Source organism: Berghia stephanieae, chromosome 14 (genome assembly GCF_034508935.2).
Source record: "Berghia stephanieae isolate SIO BIC M18660-M18661 chromosome 14, UCSD_Bste_1.3, whole genome shotgun sequence".
Taxonomy (NCBI): domain Eukaryota; kingdom Metazoa; phylum Mollusca; class Gastropoda; order Nudibranchia; family Aeolidiidae; genus Berghia; species Berghia stephanieae.
In genome coordinates this window covers 29,582,367-29,609,866 of record NC_088373.1, presented here as the reverse complement: position 1 = coordinate 29,609,866, position 27,500 = coordinate 29,582,367, and the positions used below count along the sequence as shown (strand labels likewise).

Genomic DNA, 27,500 nt, shown 5'->3' with positions numbered 1-27,500 from the left:
AAGCTTGTCAACACAAAATGTTTTAACACCAAAGAATGGTATTTACTGCGTGACTTAATAAGTCAAATTATGCGAGCATAGGCACCCCCCCCCCCCCCCCCCCCCCCCCCCCCCCCCCCCCACCAAAAGAAAAGAAAATTAAATTTTTTTTCTTTGTTCTCGATATCTTGATAATAAATCCCGAAATTAGAAAAATGATATATCTTCCCACATTGCACTGATCACATTATGCATTCCACTCATATTACCCACGCACACGCAACCCTCACCTCCCCATCCAACCCCCCCCCCCCCCCACATACACACCCATGTCCACATGCACGTCCAAACTAGGATACATTATCAATTGTCATCTCTCTCTCTAATTACCCACATACGCATACACATTTATGTCAGATGATCAGAGTTCCTCGAGGCCAATTTCAAAATCAAAGGCATCCAAATACACCCTTATGTGAACAAACGCTCTGACTGCCTTGTAAACTCATCATTATTTTTTATTGGAAAAAAAAAAAAAGATCGACTACTTGACTTACTTGACTTAGTTTAGATGCCTTTCGCGTCTCGACCGAAAGATCGGGTCGCCTTGGCTGTTTCCAGTATTTCCTGTGTGAGGTGTCTCCAATATTGCCGGTCCTCTGCTAGGGTTCTCAGATTTTCAAGGTCCCCTGCCGTTATGAGACTAATGCTTTGTCCAAGTGTTGTGAGGTTTTTGTTTAGGATCACAGCTAGTGTTGTGATCGGTCTTCCTCTGAAAAGGTTCCCGTGTTTTTTTAAAGTATCCCGACATGGCTTGGTTAGCTGGTAAGTTTTGGTCCCTGCGTAGTATGTGACCGAAAAGTTGCCATTGTTGTTGTAAAATGTAAAGGGAGATTGGTCTTTCTTTTGTGATCTTATTATAGAGTGATTCATTTGAGATCTTTTTTTTCGGTATTTGATGTCCAGTACACTTCTTAGCTGTGTGCGATGGAAGGCATCCAGATGTTCTTCTTCGGATTTTGTCAACTACACTAAGGAAAAAGTAGTTGTGAAAAAGTAAATAAAACATATTAAAAAAAAAAAAAAGTTGTATTCTAAATGTGGCCAATCTTGGCCCAATTGGCCAAGATTATGACCATCTGGCAGCCCTGCAAGTGGCGGTGTCTTCCAAAGCCGTTTCGAATGGTCCAGATACTTGACGTAACTATAGGCCATGTCCAGCCATGCTATTGAGAGTATGCCGATGACGTCACGCATTTACCATCCACGGTTACTTCCCTTGTAGGAAGAGATTTCTCACTTCCGATCGAGTTGTTTACATTAGGAACTGAGTGACAGTGTGGCCGAGTCAACACAAAACTGTCAAAAATGCCGCGGATTTGTGCTGTCTATGGATGCAATAAATCTAAAATGAAAGGATTATCTATGGGATTCCGACCGTAAAATATGACGAAGGAAACTCAATTTTGGAGCTAACAAAGAAAAGGCAACGGCTGTGGCTGAAGGCCATCAACAGAGCAGACATCACAGTTGAAAATATCAAATACTACCACCAAGTGTGTTCTGACCACTTTGTCTCAGGTAAGATTGTTTCCTTCACTTAATTAAACTTGTTTCATTTGACTACTAATAAATATTGAGTTTTGATACAAGGCCGTAGGTTGTTTGTTCTTTCATTTACTTTGTTACAAAGAACTGAGGCTCTACGATTCGACACTTTATTCACTCTTTCACGTTCTCGATTCTCGTGTGATTGTTGGCACTTTCGGAGGGGCATGGACTCTGGCGGGCGGAGTAATTTTAATCAATTATTGGGGGGGGGGGTATTTAAAAAAATAAATTTAAATGTTTATTTTACCTCCGGACAGGGGAATAGAGTGAGAAGTGACATTTAGGAAGGGGGATCTCCAGTCAAACTGTGATTGGCAGATATCAAATCTATGACACATATACTCATTTTCAAAACGTTGAACCATCCAACCTCCACGGTTATATGAAAGACTTGTTTGATACGAAAAATGTTTTTAAAAAAAATTAAAGTCGAATCCCATGCTTTCACCTTCTATTCCATGCTAATTTATCCCACATTATGCATTTCAATAGCCCACTAAAAATAGGCAAGAATATTTTCTACACTTTAAAAAAATCATATCTCACATCATATCAAATCTAACACGAGTTAATTCGTAGTCATAGATTTTTATAAAGTGTTTGTCCATTCTTTTCACTTACAATTTCCCCTGCAATAGTTCAATGTAAGTGGTTCGTAACCCATCGAATGAAATTTTGTGTGACCATGAACATTTTAAAAATGTGTCTGTCACCTTTCTTCAGCAACATAAAATGTCTAGTTAATAAAGCATTGGTAAAATTACTCCTCTCAGAGAGGCCACATCTTTCTTAAAGTGCCTGATTGCGAGGAAATTGTCTAAAACCGTAGTTCTACATTCTTATCATCTTAAAAAGGCAATTCATGTAAATAAGAGTGAAAATCTTGCATTTTGATGAATTTCAGATTTTTCCTTTTCAAATTCAGATTTTTTAAAACAAAGATATGTAGATCTTTGTCGACTTTGGCAGGTCTTAAATCTAGCATTATGTAAACATCAAGGAGAAATATGACAAAATTTTCATTCTTTACAGGTCGACCAGCTTACTACAGAATGGATACAGATCCTGATTGGATTCCAAATAAGAATCTTTCAAGACCAAATCTGGTGAAAAACACCACAATTGGCATGAATCGTCACTTACGCCAGTTGAGACGTTTTGAAAATAAAGTAAGGTTTAATGTTTTGGCCACTATTTTCCCCCCTAAAAAAAAAAATACCAATGAAAATTTACTTAAAAATCAAATTTCCATTAGGGCGTCCCTTGGTAAAATTTTATCTTCTTGATCATCTTGATTTAACTGATGTGAGATTCTGAAATAACCTGTCAGATGGTCCTAGTTTCGAGCCCCGCTCTGAGTGGCGCATAGTTGAGTCCTTGGAACTGCTCTTTATGCACATTCTCTCACCGTACTCAGGTGTAAAAATGAGCCATGTCTCGTCCTACATGGTACGTGTTGCTGATAATCAGGGACTATTTGTAAAGCGCTTTGAATTTGAGCATGTTTAGTGGATACTATGCTATATAAAAGTTCTTTTTTAAAAATGATTAGCCGCATTGCAAAGCTGAGTTTCATTCATTTGTTAGTTGTGGCTTGAGTTTTACTGCCAGAATGCCCATCCTGAGCAAACACTACCCATTTATCCAGGCTTGTGACCGGCCTCACAAGCTGTTGGGTTGTACCCCATAAAGAAACAAGATACAGAAGTTGAGGTGGCAGAAATGAGGATGTTGAGATGGTCACTTGGCTGGACAAGAAAAGATAAAGTGAGAAATTAACTAAACCGAAGGGTGACTGAAGTGAAAAATTTATCAATAAAGATTGAAATGGTTCGGACATGTAAAGAGACCTGTCCCCACGGAATTTTTGCCATTTCAAACACCAAAATGTGCCAAAATTTGCCATAAAAAATAGCAAAATTTTGCCCAAAAAATTGCCGCTAGTTTTACAAAAATCAAACAATTAAAACAACATGTAAGGTAAAAAATTGACACAAAGAGGGCATTTTGTAGAATATTGATGTCTCAACATGTCAACATGAATTTATTTACATTTTGAATGGTTTGAAATAATATAATATTAATAATAATAGCCATAGTAAGTAAGTAAGTAAAAAAAGAAGGAAGTAATCAAAATATTTTATTAACTATTTAGCTTCTTAAAATTTGGGAAATCAAAGTGAACAATCACATAAAAAATTCAAAATTTGAAAAACTAATTAAGGAGAGGAAAAAACTAACTATTCACAAGGAAAGAGAAACAAAATCCATTTTCCAATGGGGGCACATTAAATTTGTATTCTCTACTTACTATCCAATTTTGAGCATTATTATTATTATTGCTTTATATTTCAATATATGCCTAATGGGTTTTGAATGAGAAACATAAAAAAAATCATGAAAAATCATAATCATATCATGTAAACTAAGTGCAACTTGTGGCTAAAAATAAAATTGCATTTTATGAAAAAAATTTAGAACACATTTTGTTTACATAAATGATAAATGTGATAAATTTCTTATGAAAAGAATTAAACTATTAAAAGTAAAATTCTTTCTTGAATGCAATAAAATAAAAATAGGAAATTGGGATTATGGGATGAAGGACTCCAGAGCTTTTCAGGAAAAAGAAGAAAAAAGGCGAAAAACAAAGCTTGGGATTTCCAATAGCCTAAGCTAGGCCATAGAGGTAGGAGGCTAGGCCTAGACATGTTTGTCCGTTATTTAGTGCCAATTTTGGATGCTCGCATTGAAAGTCGCCGTCTCTTCACAATTTTTCATAGCTTTTGTTATTTAAAAAAAACAAAAATCGTCAATTTAGCCTAAAAACAGCGAAAATTGCGACCTTTTGCGGCCAAATGAAAATTTGCGGCCTTTTGCGGTAAAGGGTGAAATTTGTGGCCGCGAAAAACTGCGGGGACAGAGAGACGATAGATGGGAGTGCGTGGGAAGGAAAGTATTGGACTTACAAACATATTCCATGATGAGGATAGACAGAAGAAAAAGCCTGTGTGACATTCACAGTGGAGTACCACAGAGTCAGTGGTATCAGTATCAGGCTATACTTGCATACAACATTGACAGTAAAACAATTTGTGAATTATATTTATATTTAAAAGTGCCTTCACAGCACGATAAAGATTTTATTATTTAGATATTGTCTATCTACAGAATTCATTTGTGCCTGCAAACAAAAAAAGAGGAACACATTTGATGAATGAAACTGAGACACATATGGTCGATTCAGAAGAAACAGAGGTAAAATTATGTTATAACATCAATAAAATAATAAATAAAAAGTGTCACTATCTAAAATACAATTACGAGATTGAAAATAATTTATTTAAAGAAAAGATGAGTTTTTATATTTAATTTGTCGGCTCAAAATGATGTATTATGTCAGGATTGATTTGAATTTAATGATTTTAAGGGTTTTACGGCGCTTGCAACACATTAAGGTCATATCGGCGCCAGTAAAAAGGCTGAAAATGGGAAAGTAAAAAGTTCTAGAATTACAATTAAAGCACCCAAGAAAAGGGAAGACAACAGGGGGATTGGTTCAAATAGGAAACAGATGTAGATTCCAAAAGTACACTATCAAAGTACTTAGTTTGAGATCACCTCCCTGCTAGGGTATCTGGCCAGGGTACGACCAAGTGATCTCCATTCCAAGACAGCAAAAGGCAATTGGAAAACAGATATACGGGGATAGAAGATACAGTAAGTGCCTCCCTGCCCACTATGGGAGGTCATGAACCCCACCCAGACTATGTCAGGATGAAGAGAAACTAATAAAAGTGATTTTTTTGACTTTAAACATTTCTAGGAATACAAGATTTTAGTTCTTGTCACTGTTAGAAACTACAATATATCTTTTGCCGCCATTAAAACATATCAATTGAACCCAAATATAACATTTTGACATAAATTCATTTTAAGGAAGTTGGTCACATATCATATCAAGCAATTTAATGCTCAAAGCACATACAACAACACTCAACATAAAGGACTAGCTATAATGCTTTTGAGGCACTTTTATAACATTACATTGCTGGCAGCCAGGTGCTCATTTTATACTCAAGTTGGGTGCGAGAGTGTGAGTAAACAGACTTCTCTCAGGAATCAACTTTGTATTGCCCACATCGGGACACGAACCCAAGACCTATTGTGATTTCACCAATACACAGGGATTTAAATCACTTGTGTCACTATATTGTCATTTCAGCCCCAGTAAAGAGGAAAATGAATGGATAGTCCAAACATTATTTCTGTGTTTATTTATATATAAAAGTGCCTTCACAGCATGATAAAGATTTTATTATTTAGATATATTGTCTATCTACAGAATTTATTTTTGCCTGAAAATAAAGAAAGTGGAACACATTTGATGAATGAAACTGAGACTGAGACACATATGGTTGGTTCAGAAGAAACAGAGGTAAAATTAAAAATAACAACCATCAATAAGATCATATATAAAAAGTGTGAATTTATGAAAAATATAATTACTAGATTAAAATAATTTGTTTAGAGAAAAGATGGGTTAACTATGATTTCACCAATCCACAGGGATTTACATCGCTTGTATCACCATATTGTCATTTCCGCCCCAGTAAAGAGGAACATGAATTGAGAGTCCAAACATTATTTACAAAGCATAGAATTGATATTCCATTGTTTTTAAAGTTTTCAAAGAGCTTGTGACAATTTAAGATCATGTTAACCCCTTCTGATGAATAATTGCATTGATATATAGAGAATGACAGATTAATTAAAAAATGACTTAATCATGAGTAGGTAGGTTAAAAGTAAAAGTATATTTGATTTCTATTTATCCAGCAGGACACAAAAATGAACGAACCAAGAGAAGCTGACACAATTGACGGTAACAAAATTATGCTTCAAGATGTGGGAACACAGACAGACCTCACAATGGAGATGATTGATCAACTTGAAAATACAAAGTCAGTACTTAATGACATGACTGTTGAAATTTCATCTCTGCGACAGAAGGTGTCTTTTAATTCTTTTAGTGAAGAAGAATTCAGGAATAATGATGACAACGTCAAGTTCTACACTGGTTTGACATCATTCCAAATACTGATGCATGTCGTTGATCACATATCCCCATCTTTGCGACACAAAAACAATTCACTAACTAAATTTCAGGAAATTTTATTAGTATTGATAAAAATCAGGTTAGGATTGCCAAACAAATTACTTGGCCATATGTTCTCCATTGACCAGTCTACGGTTTCAAGGATTTTTCTCAGAGTTTTAAATGTAATGTATTATAATCTAAAATTTCTTATTGTCTGGCCAGAAAAAGAGGCATTGCAAAGGTCAATGCCACTTAAATTTGTAAGATGCTTTTCGAAGCGTGTAGCAGTAATTATAGACTGTTTTGAAGTTTTTATTGAACAACCTTCAAATATAAAAGCAAGAGACATATTCACATTATAAAAGTCATAACACAATTAAGTATCTAATAGGTATAACCCCTCAAGGTTCAGTATGCTTTATATCTGATGGATACGGGGGAAGAACAAGTGATAAATTTATAGTGGAAAATTCAAATTTTCTTTCACATCTTGAAATGGGCGATATCGTCATGGCTGATAGAGGTTTTGACTGTCATGAAAGTGTGGGTTTGATGTGCGCTGATTTAAGGATACCAGCTTTTACAAGAGGTAAAAAACAACTTTCCCCTTATGACCTGGAAGCAACAAGGAAGCTTGCACATCTAAGAATTCATGTTGAAAGGGTAATAGGCAATATGAGACAAAAATCATCCATTTTAAGCACCAAAATACCAATTGATTATGTTATATCATCAGAAACTGAAAAGACGACTCTTGATCAGATTGTGAGTGTGTCGGCTTGTATCGTAAACCTCTGTCCTCCTATTGTCCCATTTATTTAATAATGATATACTAATAATAATACAGTGCTATCCATCTATAAGCATCATCATTTTGTTACTAATAAAGTGGAAACGTTTTGAAAATTTAGCCATTTCTGATTCTTTGTTTTGTTTTAAGTGATACTAAGCTGCTAGAAGTTGTGGACTGTAAAAAGTAATAAACAAAAATGAATAGAACAGTAACAGCTCAATTACTTTTTTAAAAACTAAGGTGTTCTAAATTGAGCATAATATAAAACAACGCATAAAATATGGTGTGTAAAAAAAAAAACGAGAAGGGGGGGGGGGGCAGGTAGAAAAGAAATTGGAACAAAATGTATCCACTGAAATATATCCAATAAAGCAGTGAAAATGATAATCCAGAAGTATGACAAATGTACAGTGATCCTTTAGAAATGGAGTGATCACGAATGTGAGCTAATCTTGACAAATCTACTCCAACGATGAATGAAATAACACAAACCTAAGAAACTTAAGATTAGAAATATCACAAGAGACGATAGTTCAGTTATTTTCCAGTCTGGGGTTAGTCATCTTACTTTTAATCAGATGTGTTTCGTTCTGGATTATTATCACCACTTATTGGATTTATTTCAGCGGATACACATTTCACACCTAAATCTATTCTTCCGGAGTTCACCTCCTCCCCCTCTTTTTTTAAACATCAAATTTTATACATTGTTTTATATTTCACTCAATTTGGAATTCCTTAGTTACAAATTGAATGCTTCTTTTTGTTTACATTTCAAGAAATTTTTTTCTCTACAGTTTTATAGTAAAGTATTGGGGGCCTTTTGTTATTGGCAGAAGACAGGCTTTGAGTCCGAAACATTCCGTGTTTGATGTTTTTAAAAATTATTAAGCTGTTATACTCATTTTTGTTTATTACGCTTTGTTTTAAGGACTCATGAAATAGCTTCAGTTTCCAAATGAAGAATGCTGAATTAAAACAGAGCTGCAAACTAATGATAAAATCTAAATAAAATAGGATTAGATCTTTGAGGAAAAAAATAAAGCTTGTTACTTTAAAACTAAGAATTTCATCTGAAATCAAAAGTACTGTGCAGGCATTGTATCTAAATTTTAACAACATTCCTTTCCATTTCAATCAAAAATAAGGACCAGGCTACTTAAAATAGTTGATATTTAAATCAAACTGGATGCATAAATTATTTTTTTTAAAAGGACCATGTCTTTACATGGAAAAATCAGAGGGAAAGAACAGAAGTTGACAGCTCTGTAAAATACAGTGTAATAATACATATGATATATTTAACTTTGAGTGAAAAAGAAAATGGTTTTGTGATAATTGAAAAAAAAACACGAAGAGCAAATCTCAACGTTAAAAATGGCTTTTTAAGAGACTTGATTCAATTTTCTCCGTTTGCTCTTGGTGTTTTTGCACGTCTCACAAAATCATTTTCCTTTAGGCACTCTTGACAATCCAACACAGTCCATGTGATACCATTCTTCACAACTGCCATCACATTGAATCATTTTTCCATACTCTGATTTCCGGCAGATACAGAATAGTTTATTTTTATTGGGAGAAGAAGGTGTTGGTGCAGCTTCCCCAGCTTTTACTAGTCTAGAAAAAAACTGAGCAACTAACTCAGGTAATACAACCTTTTTAAAATATTCTTCACACTTCTGAAGTTTTGAAAAAATAAAGTCTTTGTCCAAAGAGATCCTTTGAGTGAAACAATCTTTTGTTGTCCACACAAAAAAGTCACAATAATCCGTGCCTGTCACATACATTTGACATTGCACTTGGTAATAATACGGATGATCTTTCCTAAGTTCAAAAGTAGTATTGTTGACAATTAAACAAAAATTACTAATGGATGTGACAGCCTCACGAATTGTAAGATCCCTAGCAGAGTAAGGACATTTGATTTCCAGACATCCTTGTCCACAACACTCACAATAAACGATGCCGTCTGGTGAAGCTGCAATGAAAGGTGTCTCATTCTTTATAAAGAGACCACAACGCCTGAAGGTAAAACTGTGATGGATATACCTATCGACAGAATGAACATAGGCATCAAATGCCTCGCTTTCTTTGTCCATTCCCCACTTAACAGCAGACACATTTGATAATACATTTTTTGACGAAATCAAAGAATTTAACAGGCTCATTGAAGTGGAAAAGGAAATGTTCGTGCGACATACAGAATAAAACTTTGAGGCCGTAATCCTCCCCTCCCGAAGCCTATGCCACACATTTGATTTGTTTTGCGCACGAGTCTCCTTTTCCGCAAATAATGATTGCTCAGGGGAGCAAGAAAAATCTAAACTATCACAATATTGAAGGATATCATCATACGAACGATCAATAAATTCTTCATTTATAAATGATCGAAAAAATACAGGCATTTTGGTCGAAGGAATGAAAGGAGTCTGATGCTCCTTCACAACAGATAATACAACACTCTTTGAAGATAAGGTTGATAATTTTTTAAGGAAGGTCTCCTTCACGGCTGATGAGGGTTCAACACATTTTGGTTTTGGATGGGGGGTTTTGACCTTTTCTTCATTCAGAAGTATTTTCCTTTGAGACTGGGCTCCAGTGAAATTTATGTCAACTGTCCTCAAACTCTCTGCACAATTCTGTTGGCCACATGGAGGTTTCCAGTAAGCTGGGCGACCTGTCACGGTTTCCTTCTCTGCTACTCTGTTTGTGGCTTCGATGAAGAAGAGAATGGTTGCAACATGAGTGCAAACTTCTCCTAATCCTGCAACACATGTGCAATGAGCCGAGCATACACGTCCATCATCAGACACAATCGCCCATGCCTCCACCGGCTTTTCGCTTAGTCTCATTGAATGAAGAACCTGAAATAAAGGAAGGAAACATAAAATCAGAAAAGATTTCACACTGTTCATACACTTACGATTCTTTATTTAGTCCTCCCCCCCCCCTCCTCCATTGAAAGGCTGTATGGAAACGATTTAAAAAATTGCACCCTTTTGGTACATTTTGATTGAACTCAGACCCATTGAGGTATTGAAGCAATGACAACTTGCACAAAAACAAATTGTGCCATCATATCATCAATTTCAATCAATCCAAAAGTTTATTTTTAGACAATTGCCAATATAAATTATGCATTAACGTGCGCGCACACACACACACACAAACAGAAATTATAATAAAATATAACTATATTATATTCAAGACAGTCACAAGGATTGTGCAACAGAGCATTGTTTCACATCGCAAACGAAGCTCAATTACTGAATTCATCACACCAAAAAAAGACAGACCTCTTCAACACCAGGATTCTTCATTATGATAAATGACTCCCTTTTTTCCCCTTTCAAATTGAGTGTTTTTATTCAATTTATACCATCATGAATTACAAAAATAAATATAAAATTTAAAAAACAAAAAATACATTAAAAAAAAAGCCACAAAAAAAACCAACCCAAACATATACCACTACAACAGCCGCATTATCGGGTGGTGTTGCGACATTACGACTCACTAATGAAAGGAAATATCTGTGAAATGTATTTCATGGAAATCTTTGGTCTATGTCTACTTCGAACTTAAGCAAGCCCAAGCCTCCTCCTGATGACCATGCTTTAAGACGACATGATCTGTATTAAGATACATAATGTTATCCGAATCCCAACAGTTAACTCAACATACAAAAATGACTAATTTTACGGCAAAAGTGATAAAATTTACAGTTTTTTGTAATAAAATTGCGGCTTCAAATGGCAATCCTCTGCGATACTAGCTTATAGTTATAGCTTTCACCAAAGTGCTTCACTCATGATTTTGAGCATGGAGACCTTTGTCCTCATTTCTTTTTAAAAACTAGTCAAAATTGGTTAAGGAACCTTGCATCCCTTTGCAAAAATGGTCCACTGTGAAATTTAATATTGGATAGCCTATTGAACTGCTACATATGCTCCCATAATGAGACTGCCACCCTCCTCTTTTTTTTTCGTATGTATCCTTTCACTCTCCGTCTATGAATTAATTGAATTTGAATCAAAATCATCAATCAATGTGATTAAATCATTTGTAGGAATTTACCTTTGCTTTCACAATTTTATTGTCACATCCAGGAGGTTGGAAAACCAGCAGCTCTTTAACCCATCCATTGTATGCTTGGTTAAAAGCAGCAAGGCCCTTTAGTGCCTGAAAAATAGAAAAATAAATGAAGTCAGATCAACAAACTTAGCCTTACTTTGACAAACTCAATAAGAATAGGTAATTTTAAGTTTTAAGTTTTAAAAAAGTAAAAGTAATAACCTCACCACTTAATAAAAAGAACATCAAACAATGCAATTATTAATCAAATTTTGGAGCAACTGACTTTACTGACAAGAGGGGGAAAAGGAGCTCAGACTCTAATACTCTAAAATAAACACGTTTGAGTTTGAGGGTTTTAATTAATTTTGGCGACCTCTCTCTCTCTCTCTCTCTCTCTCTCTCTCTCTCTCCTCTCTCTTCTCTCTCCACACACACACACACACACACACACTCACACACACACACACACACATACACACACACTTACACATACACCATAGAGTATCATTAGTTACAAGTTTCAATTTATTGTGAAACAAAGAAGCAGAAGTAGAAGACCATCAGTACGACGATTCTTATGTTATGATGAACATGAACATAAGACTATAAATATAAACATTCAATATCATCATATGAAAAAAAAATGATCAAGAGACTGAGATTCTTCATGTCCACACAGAAATAGAAGAAAAAAAAATTGCCTGGAAAAAAAAACAAGTTGAACTGAGAAAATTGGTTGGACTTGGACTTGGAATCTGGCTCTTCTGAGTGAGAATCGAAGGATACTGACAACTCAAACATCAATAAAATATTCAAAATATAAAAAAAACCATATACACATCTTAAAACTTCTAAGACTATTGAGTTATTATCATATTTTTTTAAACCATCAAAACGTCTACATTAAAAAAAAAAAAGAAAAGGCGAATCCCATGTGGGTTATGAGATGAGATGCAAACTTTACTTACCCGAAATCCTCACTTGTGCAGAAACTTTCTCGTAACACCAGATAAGTAAAAATATGATGGTACGTGATTGGAGGATACATCTTGATATCCTTTGACCATTTTTCCGATTGTATGTAATAGGGATCAATCCCATTCACGCTTTCAATTTTTTCCTTGTATCGTTTTTTCGAAACAGGGTCCATTGCCATGTTTGCATTGGTCGCCATTTTGAAGAAATCTCCACTTCCATCAAGGGACTGAACTGTCAAAATTGGTTAAGGAACCTTGCATCCCTTGCAAAAATGGTCCACTGTGATAATTTAATATGATAGCCTATTGAACTGTACATATGCTCCATAATGAGACTGCACCTCATTTTTTTTCGTATGTATCTTTCACTCTCCGTCTATGATAATTGATTTGAATCAAAATCATCAATCAATGTGAAATTAAATCATTTGTAGGATACTTTACCTTTGCTCTTCAACAATTTTATTGTCACATCCAGGAGGTTGGAAACAGCAGCTCTTTACCATCATTGTATGTGTTAAAAGCAGCAAGGCCTTAGTGCCCGAAAATAGAAAAATAATGAAGTCAGATCAACAAACTTAGCCTTACTTTGACAAACTCAATAAGAAGGTTAATTTTTAAGTTTTAAGTTTTAAAAGTAAAGTAATAACCTCACCACTTAATAAAAAGAACATCAAACAATGCAATTATTAATCAAATTTTGGAGCAACTGACTTTACTGACAAGAGGGGGAAAAGGAGCTCAGACTCTAATACTCTAAAATAAACACGTTTGAGTTTGAGGGTTTTAATTAATTTTGGCGACCTCTCTCTCTCTCTCTCTCTCTCTCTCTCTCTCTCTCTCTCTCACTCACACACACACACACACACACACTCACACACACACACATACACACACACACACTTACACATACACCATAGAGTATCATTAGTTACAAGTTTCAATTTATTGTGAAACAAAGAAGCAGAAGTAGAAGACCATCAGTACGACGATTCTTATGTTATGATGAACATGAACATAAGACTATAAATATAAACATTCAATATCATCATATGAAAAAAAAAATGATCAAGAGACTGAGATTCTTCATGTCCACACAGAAATAGAAGAAAAAAAATTGCCTGGAAAAAAAACAAGTTGAACTGAGAAAATTGGTTGGACTTGGACTTGGAATCTGGCTCTTCTGAGTGAGAATCGAAGGATACTGACAACTCAAACATCAATAAAATATTCAAAATATAAAAAAAACCATATACACATCTTAAAACTTCTAAGACTATTGAGTTATTATCATATTTTTTAAACCATCAAAACGTCTACATTAAAAAAAAAAAAGAAAAGGCGAATCCCATGTGGGTTATGAGATGAGATGCAAACTTTACTTACCCCGAAATCCTCACTTGTGCAGAAACTTTCTCGTAACACCAGATAAGTAAAAATATGATGGTACGTGATTGGAGGATACATCTTGATATCCTTTGACCATTTTTCCGATTGTATGTAATAGGGATCAATCCCATTCACGCTTTCAATTTTTTCCTTGTATCGTTTTTTCGAAACAGGGTCCATTGCCATGTTTGCATTGGTCGCCATTTTGAAGAAATCTCCACTTCCATCAAGGGACTGAACCGTGTAAAATGTCAAAATTAACTCCCCTAGTCATTTACCGCATACTCTCAAAAGCTCTTTGTTCTTGCTATACAAATTTCGTTCTGCAAAGCGAGCTCTTCAACTAATAAATAGAGGTGGCTAAAGGAGTCAATAAAATGGAGATAAAGATAAAGGGATACCTTTATCTTGAGCTCTTCAACACAGTGTCAATATACTTTAATTAGAGCTAACATTTTTGTTCAAATATTACGATGTACAAAAGAAATCAGAATGAGAAAAAGGTTGGCTGCATTGTAACGAATTTGACGATTTTCATATCGGTGGTAAGGAAGGGGTTAAGCATTTTTTTTTTATTATTCAGTAACGAGAGGGAGTGGGACTGGGGTGACAAGACTCGGTTTTCAGGTCATCTTCAGCTCCAGTCTTGGTGATTCCATAATCGAAGTTGGTGCGAATAAATACAAACATGGGTTCTGGTTTGGGCTCAGGATTTGGTTCTGTGGAAATGATTGAAGACAAGAGTGTTGATTTTTTTTTAAAAAACTGAGCTTTTATATAGGGCAATATTGGGGGGGGGGGGGGGGCAGCGTGGTTCAACGGTACGGTCTTTGCGTCGTACCCAAAAGGTACCGAGTACGATCACCTGCCGCCGCTGCGTTGTGTGAGTGGCCTTGAGCAAGTCACCACGCCCTAGCATCAATTTGCGATGCTGTACTGCGGCTGACGGCTGGGTTATTCTAGTCTTCCCTTGGAATAGACCATAGAGACAAATTACCCCTATGGGATGAATAAAGGGAATTTTTTTTTAATTTTATTTTTTTTATATCCACTAAACGTGTTCAAATCGCTTTACAATGTGTCTTTGGCCAACAGCAACACTTAACATGAAGGACAGGACATGACTCCTGTTTGGCGATATGACATTTTTTTTTAGGACAGAGACAATGCTGTTAACGGCCAAGTACTCATTATACACATGATTAGGTCAGAAAATGTGAGTTAAGAACCTTTTCCAAGGACTCAACTATGCGCCGAGCGAGGTTCGAACCCTTCCGATCCGAAAGCGAGTGTCATAGCACTAGACCACATAGCCACAACAAAGAAAAAGAAATATAAAGGAGAAATGGCGTCGAACATGATACCTTCGAAGCAATGACCATACCGTTATGCTATGCTGTCCAATTGATGATCAATGACATGTGAATAAATTATAACTCTCTTCAAATGATGGCACGTGTTTGAATAAAATATTGGCCTGTTCTGTCCACCAGATCACTCGTACCAACTCACAAAACTATGGGTTAGCTTAAACAGCTGTTGTCTGATTGAGATAATTTAGTGATGACTTATCACCAAATTGGCGGTCTAAAGATAATAACAAAGAATCGGGTGACGTCAACTGTATTTCTTCTATAGATTGTATGTGCTTGGCTAAGAAGCTCATAACATTGCCATCCGGAAGTATAACGGACCAACACACAGAACTCTGTGTAACCATGAACTTTTTTAGTCTGGATAATACAGTTTAGTGAGAATTTCACTTAAACGCGGATGGCAAAAAAAAAAAAAAAAACAAAAAAAAAACAATAACAAAGACGTCAAATTCATTCTATCTATACAAGGCGACAAGCAAAAATTGTGGACCCACCATCAATAATTCCATTCTGCTTTGACGATATGCGTTTAAGTAAAACATCTTAACAGTTCTGCTGGCCAGATTAATTGCACCACCACAATAATTGTGTACCCTTTAACAAATTTGTATAATGTTTGAGCAACTAATGAGAAATGATAACACAATAGGTAGACTATAAAGAGCATTGTGGTGTCAACGTCATTCAATCTAATGAACAACTCGCTATGTTTGTCTAAGCGGGTTTGAGGGTTTGTCAGTAATGCCATGTTTTCATTGGTTAAAAGTCTCTTTGTTAATGTTGTGTTCTTAGATCATTATTTGATAAGACGTGTTATTCCAAGAATCAACAAACCAAATTGTTACAGTCATCATCAAGTGCCAGGCCTGTTGCAGACATCGGCGATCATGTCCCTCCAACCATATTTGTCCTCAGATCTTCTCAATAGCTCGATTCCTGTTCCTCTTCCACCAATCCATCCGTTCAGATTGTCAATGTAATCTATCCTCTGTCCCCCTCTTCTTTTCTTCCCAGCAACTTTACCCGTAAGTACAATCTTTTTAATTCCGTTCCGTTGTTATAGTAAAGAACACTACTAATTACACAACATGACATGAGATACATGTGTACAGGATGACGGTTGGATACAGAACAACAAGGTAGCCAGGAGAAGAGACGCTAGTTGTGAACGATACTGCATTAAATAGACTATACAAGTTACGATGCTTAATCCTCTCCTTACCAACAATAGGAAAATCGTCACATTCGTTAGGATACCTTACTTACCTTTGTTCCTTGTCGGATACGACGTTGGAGATCATGGTTCGCCAGCTCTCTCTCTCATCTGCGAGTTTCGCACATTGATTTATGGGGCTTCCTACGTACGCTGCGACATTTCCAAGCCAGCTTGTCCTTCTTCGTCCTCGACCCCGCTTGCCTTCTATTTTTCCCTCTGAAATGGTCTTCTGTAGTGAGTCGTGCCTTCTGATGTGGCCGAAATATCGGGTTATCCTCTTTCTAATAGTTGAAATAATCGTTGTTGATGTTATTCCTAAAGTTTGGAGTACTTGATGATTTGTTTTCTTTTCCTTCCAGGATACCCTTGCAATTCTTCTATAGGTCCACATCGCAAATGCTCTGAGTTTCTTTTCTAGTGTCTTTGTCAGAGACCATGTTTCACATCCATAAAGTAAGGATACAACCAACATTTTTCTTATTCAAATTTCTCTAGTACTCATAAAATTTAAAGAAAATGGACAGCGTGTTGCAGAGCATGTTTTGCTAAAAGATATTATTTATCTCAAGAATTTACTGCTATTGTGTCTGAGTGATAAAAAAATATATTTTTGTGTTAGTTGGGTAGGAAGTTTTGAGTAAGGAGTAAGGAAAGAGTTAAATATAATAACTTTCATTCACAACAGGTATTTCCAATAGGAGGTCACTTGGTGTGTCTCCTATTACACTGCATTTGTTTTACGAATGGTTTTTTTTTCTTGTTTTGTCTTGTAATTAGTCACTGGTTTTGTGAAATATATTTACAACCACAATCAGACTGATGAATAAAAATTTTTCGCGGCGGTGGTGGGGTTTGAACCTGCGACCTTATTGGTACGACAACTCCGCCTGGCAGGTGAGAGCGTGGCTCTACCGTGTGAGCTATCCACGAACACAAAAATATTCGTTTCAAACCCAAGTCATTTCTAGATCCCTCTCTCACCCACTTCTGAGACCGCCGATTCGTTCGCCCCCCACCATCGCGAAGTTATTTTTGACCAGCAGTTAAGCTTAATAGCCAATATTCTCAACACAAACATATAACATAGAAACGATTGAGACATTGAGTATGCTCCGGTGTATGGGGTGAATTTTTAATTCAGAAAAGTGAGTGGAGCAGGCACTTATGTTGGTAACAGCAAGATATGAAGTGAGTAGAAAAGTGCCAGAAAATTTTTTATTCTCTATTGTCTTCTGGCACTTTTCTACTCACTTCATATCTTGTTGTAATCAGACTGATGATAATATAAAAGGTCCCCACAAAAGTATAGCTTTATATAATTAAACAAGTCAGCGGATTCAATTAAATTATAATTATTTTATTTAAGATTTCGAAAATGTCAAAAATAAAATGAAAAGGTTTTGACAATCAAAACGTACGTATTCAGTAACGCCTCTTTATAAAATGATTTTGGTCAGCCGTTTACGGACTTAAACAGTACAGTAATCTGCACTATGCTTTGCTATTTTCCGGCTCCGAACTTTTCTCACATATTATTATATAATGGTTTGAAAACATTTTCCTCCTAGCGGGATCATTTGCTTGTGTTTGTATGGGACTTTTATGCGATCTCATAGAACGTACACTGAAGATGTGCTCTTGGAATCTACATTTGTTCCCTATTCGGACAAATTCCCCTCTGTCTTTCTTTTTCTCGGTCGTTTTAATTGTAATTCTTTATATATATTATATATATATATATATATTATATATATATATATATATATATATATATTATATATATATATATATATATTGCTATTCCATTTTCTTCCCTTTTACTTGTGTTGATATGGTCTGAATGTGTCGCAAGCGCCTTTAAACCCTTAAAAACATACAAAACAAACTATTAACTTACCGCTTGTTCTGGGTGCATCCTGAACTATGACGTTGTCCTTATTACAGCATTTACAGAAAGCACAACACAGGCATAAGCCAATCAATAGGCCAAAGCCACCTCCAACTGAGTAAAGAGCATATTTTGCTTCATCGGGAAGATCTGAGGCACTGGCCGATGATACACCACGTGCTCGTCGTCTTGCCATGGCAATTGGTTGAGGCTCAATTAAATTGGAGTCAATGGCCGCTGGTACATCATCATCATCATCATCATCATCATCATCATCATCATCTTCAGTGTGAGCCTGAATGGTGGTCTTTGCATGAGCATTATAGCATTCTTGGTACAGGGGCTCGTCCTGTGACGTTGACCCGTTTATCAGAGGGTTTGAAGAAGAAGTTAAGGGTGTCGCTGTGTTGATACTGCATGGGACTGATAATTGTTGATCAATGCTCTCGTGTCTCTGACAACTGTATAAACAATGTAATTAAAAAAAAAAGACAAATCAGTAACCATCTGCCTCTAAACGCTATTATGCTTTATTGTATCAGAAAAGATAAAGTGAGATGAGATAAGATACGCTGACCTTTATTCATCCACTTCTGGGAATTTACATTGGGTATTGCTACATCGATGGTCGGTGGATCAAACCTCTGAAATCCCGATTTTCACGATCGGCGGATCAACATTCTGAAGTCTACAAAGGAACTTTACGCACCGTGTCAGAGGTCTGATCAGCTCAAAATTAAATAAAACATGGTGCGCAAAGTTTGTATGTAGGCTTCAGAGATTTGATCCGCCGATCGTGAAAATCGGAACTTCAGAGGTTTGATCCGCCGATCGTGAAAATTGGGACTTCAGAGGTTTGATCCGCCGATCGTGAAAATCGGGACTTCAGAGGTTTGATCCGCCGACCATTGATATTAATAATTAGAAAATAATCACATATATTAGTCGAGGCAAAAATCGGAACGCCATCTTAAATAATCTTGTGGACAACACGTGTCAAATATTTTTCTGTTGTCTCTCTGTATTTTAAATGATATATTAATGTAGTTATTGTTTTTGTTATTGGCCGAAGAAGGTTTTAGCCAGAAACGTTCAATGTTTGTTTTTGTGTTTTTTGTTTTTTTTTGTTTTTTTTTTGGAACTGTTATATTGATTTTTTGTTCATTACTTTTTATAGATGCATAAATGAGATTTTCAACTAGAAAAGACCAAACAACGTAACATTCTATGTTTTGTTATTTTATAAAACTTTACACACTGTCCTCTATGGAAAAGCCGAAAAAAAAAAGAAAGAAAGAGCGTGCTTGGATTCGAGCATGCCGACTACCGATGTTAATGGAAGGTGAAGACTTTTTATATAACACACACACACACACACACACACACACACACACACACACACACACATATATATATATATATATATATATATATATATATATATATATATTATATATATATATATATATATATATATATATATCTGGGTGGGGTTCCTGACCTCCCATAGTGGGCAGGGAGGTACGAGATTGTCTCTTCTATCCCCCTATATCTGTTTTCCATTGACTTTCTGTCTTTGTCTTGGAATGAGATTGCTTGGTTTTGTCCAGTCCCTGGTCAGATGTCCTGGCTGAGAGGGAAACAGTCAAATGTGTATAGCTAGTTTTGGGGGATGATATTTTTTTCCTTGTAAATCATCTCTCTGTTATGAACTGTATTATGTTTTGTTTACATGTTATATATAATTTGTAAACATTTGAGTGTATTCCTCTTAGTGGGGGCTTGTGCTTGTGTCTGGATGAGACTTTTAGGTGATCTCAAACGAAGTACTTTGATGGTGTGCTCTTGGAATCTACATCTGTTTCCTATTTGAACCAATACCCCTTTGTCTTACCTTTTCTTGGGTGCTTTAATTGTAATTCTAGAACTTTTTACTTTCCCATTTTCTTCCTTTTTACTGGCGCTGATATGACCTAAATGTGTTGCAAGCGCCGTAAAACCCTTAAAAACAAAAACAAAACATATATATATATATATATATAATATATATATATATTATATATATATATATATATATATATATATATATATTATACTCAGGAAATACACATATTAAAAAAATTGGCCAGAAAACTCGTCCTTCAAATATCGATCGATTTAAAAAAACTTCATCTTGGCAAAAACTCTCGAACCTGGGACTTCGAGAAGTCCCAGATTTGGGAGTTTTTGCCAAGATGAGAGTTATTTAAATCGATAGATATTTGAATGACGAGTTTTCTGGTCAAATTTTCAAACATGGGTTTTTCCCGAGTACGGCAGAATGCTATATAGAAGAAAAAAAAAAAAAAACTTAACCTAAGATTCATATTCATCACTTGAAAATCTTAAAAAAAAAAAAGTTGAGCTTTTATATAGCGCAATATCTCCTAAACGTGCTCAACGTGCTTTACAAAGGATTCATGACCAACAGCAAATGACCCCCACCTTGTTAGAAAAACAAGGTGGGGTTTTTTAATCGATTGATATTTGGAGGGCAAATTTGAAATATCGAATATGTGAATATGGCGACTAAAAACAAGTACCAAGTATGAAAACATAGACAATGTGAGGCTTATTATATCGATCGATATTTGGAGGGCAAATTTGAGATATCGAATATGTGAATATGGCGACTAAAAACAAGTACCAAGTATGAAAACATAGACAAAGTGAGGCTTATTATATCGATCGATATTTGGAGGGCAAATTTGAGATATCGAATATGTGAATATGGCGACTAAAAACAAGTATCAAGTATGAAAACATAGACAATGTGAGGCTTATTATATCGATCGATATTTGGAGGGCAAATTTGAGATATCGAATATGTGAATATTATGTCGACTAGGCATGGTCAACTGGTGTGCCCACGAATTACTCGTCAGTGATGGGAGCCCTAGGAAGACGCAGCGAGAGGAAAAATAATTCACAGCAGTCCATCCACCGATGGCTTTGGAGTCTTGTGCGGAATGACACTCGCATTCGGATTTAAAGGTCCTGGGTTCGAGTTCCGAGCCGCCCATAGTTTAAGCTCCCCCCCATCATTTCCAAATCAACTTACGAACAACACTGAGCCTTGAAACAGCAGCATGTCTCTGGACACAACGTCAAAGTCAGGTGACCGATTGTTGTTGTTGTTGTTGTTGTTGTTGTAGAGCTTGTGATGTCCCTGTCGTTGTTGTAAACAAGACACGTCATGGAACCATTGACCATCTGGTGATTGCCTGGAAGATATGGATGGAGGAGGGAGGGGGGGGGGGGAGGGGGTTAAAGCAGAGTGTACGTATATACACGACTGATAACTCAAATTATTATGAACTCATTGTTGTAATGGAAGTTCTATCAAAACCACTCAAAATATTGTTCAAAGTAAAATTAATCCTATACTTGCGTTCAGTTGCCAGATTTGAAAATATAAGATGGTCAAGACAACAAAGAACATATTATTATATCAGAGAAATGCGGTAGTAGTGCTTTTGATGGTGTTCGAGAACAGCAAGATTTAGGATGACTGAAAGCCATTTATGGTCAAAAAAATATTCCACGAGTAAAAGTGACAAAGAACAAAAAAAAAAAAAACAACCCACACACACACAGGAAAGAAAAACAAGATTACAGACATAGTCTAAGTTCTTTTTTAAAACTTATTGTTATTTATCAAAATCTTGTTTTTGACCTTTAAAAATCGACGGATTATTGGCGAGTTTAACTAAAAACCTAATGATACAGGGTTCATTGACCCTCGATATTTAAAGAGAATTAGTTTTAATGGCTTTACTTTTACTCTTAGATAGTATTGGAATGAGGGATATTAAAAAAAAAATTAAATCATTTAATTGTCTGGGTTTATTTTCTTCAACATTCAATCATTCAGTTCATTTTGTTTTATTGATGAAAATCACATAATGTTGATGATGATGCTGCTGCTGCTGCTGCTTCTGCTGATGATGATGATGATGATGATGATGATGATGATGATAATGATGATGATGATGATGATGATGATGATGAGTGGTGGGTGATCGATGGATGGATGATGGAGTATGGATGTGATGATGATGATGATGATGATGATGATGATGATGATGATGATGATGATGATGATGATGATGATGATGATATGTGATGATGATGATGATGATGATGATGATGATGATGATGATATTGCTGCTGCTGCTGCTGATGATGATGATGATGATAATGACGATGATGATGATGATGATGATGATGATGACAAGGATAATGACGACGTAGACCATCTACCTTGAAGATGTAGAGCGATGGATATCTGAACCAGAATCATCCAGTATCTTCGGAATTTGTCAATCTGGTGCGCGTATTTAGATGCCATGGTTGCCTGGGGACAAAAAAAAAAGAGGAATGGATGTGACTAGGCCTGTCGGGGTGACTAAGGCCTGTCGGGGTGACTAGGCCTGTCGGGGTGACTAGGCCCGTCGGGGTGACTAGGCCTGTCGAGGTGACTAAGGCCTGTTGGGGTGAATAAGGCCTGTTTGGGTGACTAAGGCCTGTTAGGGTGACCAAAGCTTGTTGGGTGACTAAAGCCCGTTGGAGTGACTAAGGCCTGATGGGGTGACCAAAGCCTGTTGGGGCTGTTGGATGACTACGGCCTGATGGGGTGACCAAAGCCTGTTGGGGTGACTAAGGCCTGTTAGGGTGACTAAGGCCTGTTAGGGTGACTAGGCCTGCCGGGGTGACTAGGCCTGTCGGGGTGACTAGGCCTGTCGGGGTGACTAAGGCCTGTTGGGGTGACTAAGGCCTGTTGGGGTGACTAGGCCTGTCGGGGTGACTAGGCCTGTCGGGGTGACTAGGCCTGTCGGGGTGACTAAGGGCTGTTGGGGTGACTAAGGCCTGTTGGGATGACTAAGGCCTGATGGGGTGACCAAAGCCTGTTGGGGCTGTTGGATGACTACGGCCTGATGGGGTGACCAAAGCCTGTTGGGGGGACTAAGGCCTGTTAGGGTGACTAAGGCCTGTTAGGGTGACTAAGGCCTGTCGGGGTGACTAAGGCCTGTTGGGGTGACTAAGGCCTGTTGGGGTGACTAAGGCCTGTTGGGGTGACTAAGGCCTGTTGGGGTGACTAAGGCCTGTTGGGGTGACTAAGGCCTGTTGGAGTGAATAAGGCCTGTCTGGGTGACTAAGGCTTGTTAGGATGACTAATGCCTGCATGGGTGACTAAGACCTGCATTGGTGACTAAGGACTGTTGGGATGACTAAGGCCTGTCTGGGTGACTAAGGCCTGTTAGGGTGACTAAGGCCTGTTGGGGTGACTAAGGCCTGTTGGGGTGACTAAGGCCTGTTAGGGTAACAAATGCCTGTTGGGGTGACTAAGGCCTGTTGGGGTGACTAAGGCCTGTTGGGATGACCAAAGACTTTTGGGGTGACTAAGGCCTGTTGGATTGACTAAGGCCTTTTGGGGTGACCAAAGCCTGTTGGAGTGACTAAGGCCTGTTGGGGTGACTAAAGCCTGTTGGGGTGAAAAGGACTGTTGGGGTGACTAAGGCCTGTTGGGATGACTAAGGCCTGTTGGGATGACTAAGGCCTGCATGGGTGACTAAGGCCTGTTTGGTGATTAAGGCCTGTTGGGTGAAAAGGACTCTTGGGGTGACTAAGGCCTGTTGGGATGACTAAGGCCTGTTGGGATGACTAACTTGTTGGGGTGAATAAGGGCTGTTGGGATGTCTAAGGCCTGTTGGGATGACTAACTTGTTGGGGTGACTAAGGCCTGTTGGGATGACTAAGGCCTGTTGGGGTGATTAAGACCTGTTGGGATGACCAAGACAGCCGCCAAATGAGCCCTCCAGATTGAAAGATGTTAAACGAATAAGATCTTTATCAACATCATTGCTTTTTGACCATGGGTCAGGGTATAGGCCACAGACAAACAGATTCCATACTTCTCGATCCCGAGCTAACGTTTTAAATTCATTACATGTCTTATCACTAAGCACTTCTCTGTATATCAGGTTCTTTGAGTCCGGCTTTGTCTGTTGTCCTTCATAATTTCTGTCATTGAAGAAACTCTTCTGTCGCCCAAGCTAAAAAAAAAAGGATCTGATTTGTCCGTCTGTGTTTCTGTAACAATGAATTTTAAGGAATGTTTTTTTTTAACGTTCGACAACCCCTAACCCGGAGGATCGGTTGACTCAAAAAGGAAAGGTTACGCATCATTAGTCGCCTTTTACGACCCTCTGGTTTGGTGTTGGGTTATTCTTGCACCCTCTCAGTTGACGGCTCCAGATACCACAAGGGGGAAACAAATTGATATTGTGACAGTGCATGACATAATCAGTCGGAAGGTGAAATTTTAGGATTTGTGTTTTATTGCATTTTCTGAAAGAATATGCTCCCCAGAGCATGTTAATCTTTATATGAAGTAAATCTTATGATTTTTCATGAAGTAATGGTCAGATGTATGGAAAAAGTATCCAGCAACTTTTCTCAAATTTCATACTTTTTCAACTTGACTAGCCGTAAAAAAATATGTAGTAGTAAAATTTAAGTTTTGATATTTCCAGAAGATCTACAAAAAGGGTTGATTTGATTATAATTTATGACAAAAACTCATTTCTCATAGAAATTGACCATCTAACTAAACGGCAATATTTCAGTTCAAACCTTTTCACCACCCGAGTGATTTTGTCATTCACTGTAACAAAAACATGGTAAAATAGATTTCACTTGTTTTCCACACACTTCAGAAAAAGAATATCGGAAGAGGTTGTTTCAATGTCAAAATAAATCAATGCTATTTGTAAAAATATATGTTAAAAAAGTGGACCATTTGGCTGGTCCTAGCCACCACGTTGTAAGGTACAAAATACGTGACCCATCGTCTAAAAACGGCATTATGTCTAGGTGAATGGAAAAGAGAGTATTGAATAAGCGGGAAAGAGGAACAAAAGAAAAAAAGGGTCGCCCGAAGACAAGATGCAGATTACGAATTTTTTGTTCTAACGGAAAAGTAGTCCTTCCGAGCCATTAGGCCCATGGAGCCGGAGTTCATCCCGGTTACTATAAGGTGGAAACGGACAATAGCAATTGCTTGCTACCCTTTGGATGCGACTATCCCAGCTACCCAAGATGATGATGAAGAAGAAGAAGAAGAAGAAGAAGAAGAAGAAGAAGAAGAAGAAGAAGAAGAAGAAGAAGAAGAAGAAGAAGAAGAAGAAGAAGAAGAAGAAGAAGAAGAAGAAGAAGAAGAAGAAGAAGATACCGTTTTGAGACGATTGGTTATTAATGTGACCCACAGTCTAAAAAGGTGTTTATCAAGACCTTCTGAATGCTTAAAACGTACTAGAAATGGGTCAAAGTTCTATTTTACATTGACGAAAATGGATATACAGTATACAGTGCAATCCTGATAAATATCACAGTGACAAATTAGAAAGCAGGCTCTGGTGTAAAATATAGATCTAAAAAAGTGTATAAGTCAGTGTCAGACAAAGCAAGAAAGAAAAAATGCAAGAAAGCAGAAACATCCACAAAAATCAGCCTGAAGTTGGCTTCGATGCTTTTCCATCATTACGGGAGAGGACTACAGAGAAATCACAAAACGTCCCGAATTTGACCTGGTAACAACAGTGATGAGACGCAGGCTCCGCTTTGCGGGGCATATCTTACGTCGAACTTTTATTGCCTACTTGAAGAGTTCGACAACTAGACCAGCAGGCACTCTACTACATGGGCTGGATTCTATGCCCATTGACGAAATTGTGACTCTAGCCAGGAACAGACGTGCTTGGTTCCTATATGTGGATTCCCTGTGACCGTGACACTTTTTTGCTGATGTAGCATAGCATCTTATAGGTGCCGGACTAATGTGCAATGCAACTCATACATCTTGAAGTTGGGTGATTTTTAAATCTAAAAAAAAGTTTTTTTCTTAGAATTTTGTACTTCGCTGTTAAATTTAGTTGTGTACATTATTTCATATTACTGCAATGAGGCGAAGGATCGCGATTAACTCCGTTAACTGTCGTATTCAAGGATAACACGTAGTTAAAACTTTGATCAGAAAACGTGTCCTTCAAATAATATCAATCGATTTAATTAAATGACCCTCATCTTACTCAATGAGGAAAACACTTGTTTCGTTTGTCTCATATAACAATAACTTGAGTGATTTGAGAACTCTAATGGTCTCTCTCGGGTGACCAATACCGTCAACTGGGATACCTTTGCCTAAAGGGGAAACTTTGCCCCTTGAATTTTGGACCAACAAGAGATTGTTTAGTATTGTGGCAATTATTTTCCTTTGATTTAAAAAAAAAATTCGTGTCTTTTAACTGGTACAATAACTACAACAAAGCTGAGATTATTCAAAATGCCCAAAATTCACAGAGGCAAAGTATCCCACTTTGGCAGTGTTACCCCAGTTGACGGTATATTGCCTATGGATTACAAGACTGAAAACGTCTAGGTCGAGAAAGCGAAAGTCCGAGGTTAAATAAAACATACCTTGTAGGGGAAATAATAACCAACAACAAAATCATGTAAAACACTTTCTTTCTAACTGAAAATCCAGGCGAATTCCTTGCAGACTTAAAACAACTTGCAGACTTTAACCAACTTACAATAGGGGGTTATATTTTAAATGCGTTTTGATGACGTCAGAGTTTCTTCCACGAATTCCCAATCAATACATCTGCTTTCCTGACCTTACAAATAGAATCAAATTCTTTCTTTGTACGTGTTACGTAAGCACTGTCTTCACACCACGTTCATCCATTGTTGTAGCCGACATTACGGGACGGCTTGGGTCTCTTCTGAAAAAAAAACCTACATTGGGCGGTTTTAAACATTTTGTATTACCTTTATGGGGTTTAAAAAAAGACATTGTGTTGATACCCGTTTCGAGCCCCAATTTGGGTGTCTGGCATCAAAAAGTACAACAATCTTGTGGCAAGTTTTGAACAAAAACTAGTGAAAGAATAACCTTCATATTCTTCCATTTTATCAATATTGTAGCATTATATGTCACAATAGATAGACTTTACGGATTTGTTACGAAATTATAAACGGTTACAAATCAAA

General features: G+C 37.0%; 3 protein-coding genes across 3 annotated transcripts in view; 1 reads left to right on the top strand and 2 right to left on the bottom strand.

Moving 5' to 3' along the window:
• Positions 1-7,601, top strand: part of LOC144959566 (uncharacterized) — a 21,354-nt gene extending 13,753 nt beyond the window's left edge. The window contains exons 3-7 of the mRNA XM_078892184.1: positions 1,397-1,560; positions 2,623-2,759; positions 4,762-4,848; positions 5,936-6,028; positions 6,430-7,601. Of these exons, the coding sequence (XP_078748310.1) occupies positions 1,397-1,560; positions 2,623-2,759; positions 4,762-4,848; positions 5,936-6,028; positions 6,430-7,053 (1,105 nt within the window). The 3' untranslated portion in view covers positions 7,054-7,601. The remainder of the gene's footprint in view (positions 1-1,396; positions 1,561-2,622; positions 2,760-4,761; positions 4,849-5,935; positions 6,029-6,429) is intronic.
• Positions 7,602-7,636: 35 nt separating this feature from the next.
• Positions 7,637-12,757, bottom strand: LOC144960131 (uncharacterized). The gene is made up of 3 exons (XM_078893110.1): positions 12,543-12,757; positions 11,562-11,666; positions 7,637-10,348 (listed from the first exon to the last, which is right to left on the bottom strand). Exons 1-3 carry the CDS (start codon positions 12,660-12,662, stop codon positions 8,930-8,932), a joined length of 1,644 nt encoding a protein of 547 aa, XP_078749236.1. The 5' UTR covers positions 12,663-12,757; the 3' UTR covers positions 7,637-8,929.
• A 1,586-nt stretch (positions 12,758-14,343) lies between these two features.
• On the bottom strand, positions 14,344-27,041 carry LOC144959628 (uncharacterized). The gene is made up of 5 exons (XM_078892267.1): positions 26,925-27,041; positions 22,710-22,803; positions 21,508-21,670; positions 18,417-18,868; positions 14,344-14,646 (listed from the first exon to the last, which is right to left on the bottom strand). Exons 2-5 carry the CDS (start codon positions 22,795-22,797, stop codon positions 14,507-14,509), a joined length of 843 nt encoding a protein of 280 aa, XP_078748393.1. The 5' UTR covers positions 22,798-22,803; positions 26,925-27,041; the 3' UTR covers positions 14,344-14,506.
• Between the last annotated feature and the right edge of the window lie 459 nt (positions 27,042-27,500).